Genomic DNA, 8,373 nt, shown 5'->3' with positions numbered 1-8,373 from the left:
ATTCCCCCACCCCCCTCCCCTCTGAAGCCCTCAGTTTGTTAATGTAATTTATCTGTGAGTGAGCTAGATCCCAAAGGGAAGGAATGAACAACAGTTACCAAGCTCTACATGAAAGTGTCTGTGTGTCTGTTTTCCCTGTAGACTTTTCCCCACCGACTTGTTTGAGATCTTCATTGATATAGGACATTATGTTCGTGATATCAGTGCTTACGAAGAATTGGTATCAAAGTTGAATTTGTTAGTGGTAAGTCCTGAGTTTTAAAAATTTGGGCAGACTGGCATGTGGTCAGGAATGGAAATTATCATAGTGCCCTTTTCCTTTTTATTTTTTTATTTAGGAGGATGAACTGAAGCAAATTGCTGAAAATCTTGAAAGCATTAATCAGAATAAAGCTCCTTCGAAATATATAGGCAACTATGCGATTTTGGATCATCTTGGAAGTGGAGCTTTTGGCTGTGTCTACAAGGTGAGACACCCTTGGGGAATGATCTTTCTGACATTCCAAAGCAAACCAGATGCCCCACTTGCACACACCCACGCAACTGGATGAGAGCCCTCGCTTTTGAAAAATAGATACAAATTGGAGTGATTGTTTTTGCCCATCAAATAGCCGTACTGATGTTATCGTATCTGAGCTCTCAGCTCTAGAAATTGGTCACTGATCTTTGAAGACAAAAGCCGTTGTTAATGTCTCACAAAAAATAGTCGAAATGACTTGTCCTAGTGCATGAAACTTTCTCTGAATTCATACCAGAGTTTTCTATATTTACCTAGTAAAATCCTACCAAACAGTGCAGACTGACCCAGGAGATACCAGTTTTTTGAGCTGAGCGTAGTGTACATACAGACAGAATTTTAAAAGTTCTGTCATTTTATGTAGATTATTTAGATTACTTGTTTTAATTGTGTGACTTATTAATCAATCTCTTTTTTTCCTTCTTTCTACCCTGCCCCATTATTATTATTTATTATTATTTTATTTTTTGGTCTTATTTTAGGTTAGAAAGCGTAGTGGTCAAAATCTTTTAGCAATGAAAGAGGTCAATTTACATAACCCAGCATTTGGAAAGGATAAAAAAGATCGAGACAGCAGTGTAAAGAATATTGTTTCTGAATTAACCATAATTAAAGAGCAGGTAAATGTTTTTCTTGTTTATGAAGATATGTTCTTAACTAAGTGTCATCAAAAGAAAGTAGAGTTCTTGTGCTATTCTTGTCCATGCTGTTTAAGAAATGGTTCTGTTTACAATAACTGATACTGAGGTGTAATATTTCAGTTAGATGTTTTCNCCTGAGGGGTAATATTTCAGTTAGATGTTTTCTGAGGTCTTGACGTTGAGCGGTAGAAGGACTCTCTGGAGTTCACGTCAGCGCTTGGGGTGCAGAATGGTTGGGTTCGCAGCAGAGTGCCACATATATGAAACAGCCTTCTCTTTTCATTGTAAGCATATCCATTTCCTTCTCGTTATATTGGACTATTTGGTTACTTAGTTACATGCATAAGCATATGACTAAGAGTTCCCTGACTTTGTCAAGTGGACCCAAGCTGTTAACATTCCTCAAATACAGCTTATTAAATCTAAAAGTAGATTTTCAAGATGGGTTATTATTTATTGGCACAAGCAGAATATTCAGACAAAATGTAACAACTCAATTTACTATCATTATGAAGGTTTGTTTGGGGAGAAAGAATAAACATGTCAGGAGAGAAGTGAGATTGGATTTTGAGATCCAAAAATACATGGGTTTCTTTTTCAGCTTTCCTTATTTATACATTCATTATGGGTACTGTTCCTTTGTAACTCCTGTGGAGAATGACCAGCTTCCCTGCTTTTTGTTCTCCACGAGTTAAAATCGCATAGCATCTGTGCTGGGGCATAAAGATCACCAAATAAACACGACGATCTTTACTCATTGAAATATATAGTTCTAGCCCAATTCATAAATTGCAGTACATACTATCATCAATAGCTTATTTTATAGTTGACTTTCACATACACTAATAGAGTGGACTTGAAGAAGTGTCTGCCCCTGTGTAGGATGCCCTGATCTTCTGCAGGGTACTGTTTCGCTATATTGCACAAGGCTAGAGCATGGCTTTTGCTGCCAGTGGATCAGAGTATCTTCATCTGAACCCTGATCTGGGTGTAGTCCTGGCCAGTGAGCTAGGCTTGGAAGACGATTCTGTTGCTTACCTGTTGTTTATTACCATGTTGTTTAAAATCTGCTGGCCACTGAGAGTTGATGAGGTAGACCTTGTTTTGGCACATTTCCTAACAAAAGAAAATATCAGTGTGGGGACATATAAGAGGCATGTGTTTGGACTTCGAGATAACTCAAAATTGTACAGTCGTACTCTTACGAGAGGACTGAACCAATGGAAAAGACAATAACGTGGAGAGGTCTAAAAGGAGGAGGTGATGGCAGATAGAGGTGGCAGAAATGGAACTAGAAAAGGAGAGTGTGTTTGTTAAGAATAGGATTAAGCTGCAGTAAGAAAGAGGTTCCAAATACATTGGCCTAAACAAGAGGCTTTGCAATGCGGTGAGCTATTTCTCTTTCACGTAACAATCCTTGAGTGAGTGGACCAAGCTGGTCATGTTCTCTGTTCCATGCAGTCATTTGGGAACGTAGGTTCCTTCTCCCTTACTGCTCTGCTACCTCCTAGGCCATTGCTTCATTCGCGTGGTTGAAACTGCCACAGGCATGTTCACATCCAAGGTGAAAGAGATAAAGCATGGGGGGGGGTCCCTGGTATTTAGGACTTAGACACAGGAGCACACGTGTTTCCCCTTACATTCTCTTGGTGAGAACTTAGTGACAGTCCCTCTCAGGGCTGCAAGGGAGGCTGACAGATGTAATCTCTGACTGGGAAGCCATGTTCCACCCAAATTCAATTGCAATGGAGGAATGAAAGGGGAGGTTTTTGGTGGACAGTTACCAGACTCCCCTTCAAAAAGGCAAGAAAAGAGACCAGAAAGAGATGCAAGCCATTTATAAATGTAATGTCAACTATTCTGAGATAGCATAAATTTCAGTTTGCCAAGAAACTTAAATTATAAGTAAACAACTATAAACATTTTAATATTCTTATAGAAAAGGAATGTTTTGAAAAGTAGAATTTCCATGTCGCATCCTGAGGTAAACTTAGGCCAAAGAACTGAATGGCAAGGAAGACTTCATTCAAGACTACTGCAATAGGAGTCAAACTATTACAACAGGGGAGAGAGATTGAACTCACCTCCAAAGACAGTAGCAAGAGCTAGGGAGAGGCTGGGTGAGGGGGTGTCTGGATGAAAAATTACTCGGGAGGACTTCATTAGCTATCAAAGATGGGGCGTTGAGGAACTTAATTGTATATCAAGAGTGGAGAGATTCTTGCTAAACTGGCTTGGCAGGATTCTTGATAAAACCAGGCAGGCCAAGAATGAAGCCTGGTCAAGAAGAGGGCTCAGAATAGCCTGACTAAGGTTTGGCCAAGAAGGGAGTCCTTGCAAACTATTATTATAATATAAATGGAGTTAGTAACTTTTAGATTATTTCAGACCATTAAGGCAATGGTGTACATATTCAACATAAATTGTTTCATTGCAGTTTTCTTCGCCTTGCAATGTGTGTGTAGTGTTGGGATGGGGAGTGCTAAATGAATTCTTCAGTTTACTTTGAGTTCTACAGTTCTCCGTTTTAGTTCAATTAAGTGACAAAGTACAATCGGTTTTTAATTTTAATTGATAAGTCTGTATGGGAGATTGCTATTTTCAGATTAGTTTTGTAGGTAGCAAATAATAAGAATTATGATAAAAATCTCAAATCTCAATTAGGTGATATCTTGAAATGCTTAATTTATAGATAAATATGAATACAATAATTTCTGTGTTGTTTTCAAATATAAAGTCCAACTAAATTATCTGTGAAACAAGTTAATATTTTGAAGTAATATAATGTTTGTTATTTATTTTCTTATAGCTCTATCATCCCAATGTTGTACGCTATTACAAAACATTTCTGGAAAGTAAGTATGAGTTTTCATGATATCTCTAATTAAGGAGAAGTATCTATATTGTATCTTTCTATAGTAGAATGTCACAAAATAATTCTTTATTTCTTTTTCAACTGTTTTCTTTATTTGTGGAGGATCTTGTGTATCACCTTATTGATCAGTGAACAGTGATAGAATAATCAGTGACCTACAGATCGTTATAAAGTGCCTAGACTCCTATATGAAAGACGCTACATGAACAAAGCAAAATAGTTATTGTAGCTATTTTCTTATGCGCACGCACACACACACACAAAACTATAGTAGGATTAGGAAAGCAGCAAACTAAAGGATAATGGTTTATTTAAGACAAAATGAAAAATTGTTTTCGTTGATTCAGATGACATTTTTCACCCCCCTAATAAAGTGGGAGCGGCTACATCTTTGAGATTTTTTTTCCTTGAAGTTCAGGTAATTGCCACAAGGTGGCGATGGAGCCCTGACTGATTCTGCAGGCAGGCCCCCTTAGGGGCAAGGATCAAAAGGTCGAGATAAAGCCAAACTCAGTCACATGCTTAAAACCATATAGGACCTTTGACTGAAACAGTAAAAGTATTGATAAACCTTAAGGATGTGCATCACATACGAAGTTTCAAAGTAAATCATTTGGAGGAAGATTTAAGGAAATGCAAGGCAATGGTTGGGACTTCCTCATTGCCTCTTTATAAATGCTATAATTATGCAAACCTATTGTGTACTGTGGCATTTTATGTTTTTACCCGTCTTCCTTCCCCTAGGTGACTAAGAGGAACCCAGTGCTGAAACTGTCCAGTAAATCCTGCTCCCTTGGTATTAGAATTCTTGGTATTAGAATAAGTTCTTATAATTTAGTGCATATGCCGTTAGAGATGAAGATTGGCTTCTGACTTGCACTACTGAAGTGACACAACTTAGGCTAATTAAAAAACAAAATAAAACGTTTACAACCTGACGTCTTCCAAAAACAATTGGAAGTGGCCAAATACATAAAATATGATAAAATAGATTAGGGAATGATGCAAAATCGAATTCGGGAATTATGGGATTAAGAGTACACTTATTGTGATGAGCACTGAGTACTGTATAGAATTGTTAAATCACTGTAGCGAACACCTGAAACTAATATAATACAGTATGTTAATTATGCTTCAATCAAAAAAGAAAAGATCAATTGCTATAAGAAAGGAAGAAATTAAGTTAGGAGTAAGATTAGTACATACACTGAGTATTTCTTGGGATAACGAACAATTGAAAACAATATAAATGTCTGTCTTTAGGAGAATAAATAATGTTCCATCGGTGTTGTGGAATACTATGCAGCCAGCAGAAAGAATGGCACGGATCTATGTGTACTGTTAGGTCAGGCTGGATAAAAAAGTGTAAGCAGCAGAACACGTATAGTAAATATTTCATTTTTGCAAATATTGTGTACATACATAATTTATATACACCCAGAACATCACAATGGGTAGCTACCACATACTGTTGTTAATAGTTTCATATTGGTTTTGGAGGACAAAGTAGCATTTACTTGGTTTCTTGACATCCAAAGCAAAGAGATGAATGCAATCAGTTACGAGATCCCCAGTATCCATAAGATAAAACCAGTAGAAGTCCAGCATCCTCTGCTCGAGAGGAGCATGACAGAAATTTCTGTGGTGGGTTGTGTTTTCAGCTGTGTCATTGTAAGACCATGGCATGATTCCTTTGTAAAATTCTGTGAGGTACATCTATGAGACTATCAAACGATAGTTTAAAACGCTATTTTCTGAATTTCTGACATGATTTAAGGGTAAATTTTAAACAGCTGAGAGGAAAGGTGGGTTTACATGTTCCTTAGGAAATGCTCCATGACTTGACATCATTTACTTGTTCTCTTTGGCGCCTTCCAACTGTTCCTCATCTTGGCATACATAGAAGATGTTAATATTTGCCAGCGTAAACTTATGCTAGGAGGTAGTCCATAGTCGAAAGAGACTGTTGCTGGGCTCCAGGAGCCCCAAATGCCCCTCACCTTCCCTGCCTCCAGGACTGCCTGGATCCATATCTTAGCACGTCTCTAATTCTTCAGTGCTGTGCCATGCACACATGTTGGGAAGTTCGGATTCTAATTCATAAGTTTATTTCTAAGTATATTGAATTTAAATTTCTATTATCTCTTCCTTGGTTTCTTATAGGTGATAGGTTGTATATAGTTATGGAGCTTATAGAAGGGGTCCCTCTTGGAGAACATTTCAGTTCTTTGAAGGAAAAACAACATCATTTTGTTGAAGAAAGACTATGGAAAATATTTATACAGGTACACTTTTGTTTTATTATTTTATTATTATTTTTTTATTTTTTAACAAACAGTAAATTTCTGAGCAGATTTCTTAGAGATGTGTATAGTAGTCATCAGTGGGGATATGTATGTTGGGGGAAATAAAATTTGTTTTTCATTTGCTGTTTCAAGCTTTGCTTAGCTCTTCGGTACTTACACAAGGAGAAGAGGATTGTTCATAGAGATCTGACACCAAACAACATTATGTTGGGGGATAAGGACAAAGTAACAGTTAGTAAGTATAAGAATCTTAAAATTTTTAATTTAGGAATTCCTGAATATTATTCAAGAGCAGAGTTGTTCAATAGAAGTTTCTGCACTTAACGAGAATGCTCTATATCTGCATTTTCCAATCTGTGGCTATTGGGTGCTTGAAATATGGCTAGTGTGACTGAAGATGTGCATTTTAAATTCTATCAAATTTTAATGAAGTAAACATCCCTATGTGTGTATTGGACAGTCACTAGTGTAGTTCTTGATTGAGTTGTATTTTGCTCATATGAGAGAATAAAGTACTGTTTGGATGTTTAAGTGTTTAATTCCCAATTCAATGGTTGCTAGGTTTTTTTTCTCTCTATAGAACACCACTTCATCAGCAAAAGCTTTTATGACCACCATGTGAGCACATTGTTATGAACTGCTTTAGTATAGTCTGTACCGTATGGGTGACAAGTGTACATATCAAGGGCTATGAAAAATTGAGGCATTTATTTCAGCATCAGCTTTTATCAAAATATTTTCAACTGATGCAGGTAGGCCTAATGTTGGCTAAAATTTTACAAGTGAGGAGGTTGATTTTTTTCCCCACAATTGTGTAATTCTTGGTCATAACTTAAAATTAACTTTTTAGCCTAGATTGATAATTTGATTCTCCTGTTCTTCTTTACTCCTGAACACTTGTGTTACTCTCATGGACTATTTATCACTCACCAACTAGAAGTAGGGGTATACATATCTAAATCAGTGGACACCAAATATTTTTTGCTCATGGCATTCCATCAGCAAAACATTTTTTGTAATATACTCCCAATATATATATGCTTACTTATAAGTTCTATACCTAAAACACTGTACAATTATTTGATATAAAGTACATAAAGTCTACAAATAAAATATAAAGGGGTCCACTAAAAAATCAAAATACAGGTTTCCTGTGGCGCCTGGGTGGCTCAGTCGTTAAGCGTCTGCCTTCGGCTTAGGTCATGTTCCCAGGGTCCTGGGATCGAGCCCCGCGTCGGGCTCCCTGCTCAATGGGAAGCCTGCTTCTCCCTCTCCCTCTGCTTGTGTTCCCTCTCTCACTGTGTCTCTCTCTGTCAAATAAATAAAATATTTAAAAAAAAAATAAAGGTTTCCATATTTTTTCCTGCCCTCCAGTGGAATTGCCTTAGGCATTTAGCTTTGGAGACCACTTCCCTAAATGTTATTGGCATGAGAGACACATGATAACATTTTAAAGCTGATTCTCTTAGTTTTAGTAGAATCTAATTCTTCATAAAGGCAATTCCAAATGTGCACCTGTACCATCACCATGTGTCTTCAGTAACAACAATTAGATTTACTGTCCAAATTTTTCTAAGAGCATCCTATATTTGTTTAAAATATAAAAAGCAACCCCAAACAGGAACTCTATAGATAACTTCCAATGCAAAGTTACTTGGAAATATTTCCAGGCCAGTGCTTTGTGAAATATAAAATGAGACCAAGTAATTGTGAATCTTCACCTTGGACACACATCTGCTCAATCATTTGAAATTAATTATAATTTTGTTTGCCATAAGCTTTCAATTTTTTTCTTTTTATAAATTAGACTTGTGTTTTCTTAAGAATTTTTCCTATTTATATACCTTTTAGTTTTAATTTAATTTACAAGTTAATGAGAATTAATAGAAATCAAATTTATTATACCTATATATTAAATAGGATTGAACAGATTTGTTTTGTTTTCTGTTGGTATATGATGCCTTTGATGGCTATTCAGGTCATGTTTCTGAGTAATAGCCAACCCTGCATTTTATTTTCTTACTAAGATCAGCT

The 8,373-nt window shown here is 36.6% G+C and overlaps 1 protein-coding gene across 8 annotated transcripts in view; it reads left to right on the top strand.

Moving 5' to 3' along the window:
• The window catches only part of NEK10 (NIMA related kinase 10), a 235,895-nt gene that overhangs the window by 66,779 nt on the left and 160,743 nt on the right, over positions 1-8,373 (top strand). For all 8 annotated transcript variants that reach the window (XR_004626025.1, XR_004626022.1, XR_004626024.1 and 5 more), the window contains 6 exons: positions 142-244; positions 339-467; positions 1,000-1,137; positions 3,968-4,013; positions 6,197-6,318; positions 6,472-6,574. Coding sequence is in view for 4 of the 8 variants with exons in the window: in XM_019796374.2 (XP_019651933.1) it covers positions 142-244; positions 339-467; positions 1,000-1,137; positions 3,968-4,013; positions 6,197-6,318; positions 6,472-6,574 (641 nt within the window). In the remaining 4 variants the exon portion in view is untranslated. The remainder of the gene's footprint in view (positions 1-141; positions 245-338; positions 468-999; positions 1,138-3,967; positions 4,014-6,196; positions 6,319-6,471; positions 6,575-8,373) is intronic.

The sequence above is a fragment of the Ailuropoda melanoleuca genome, chromosome 6 (genome assembly GCF_002007445.2).
Source record: "Ailuropoda melanoleuca isolate Jingjing chromosome 6, ASM200744v2, whole genome shotgun sequence".
Classification (NCBI taxonomy): domain Eukaryota; kingdom Metazoa; phylum Chordata; class Mammalia; order Carnivora; family Ursidae; genus Ailuropoda; species Ailuropoda melanoleuca.
Note: the sequence above shows the minus strand (reverse complement) of the source record. Positions and strands in the feature narration are given on the sequence as shown.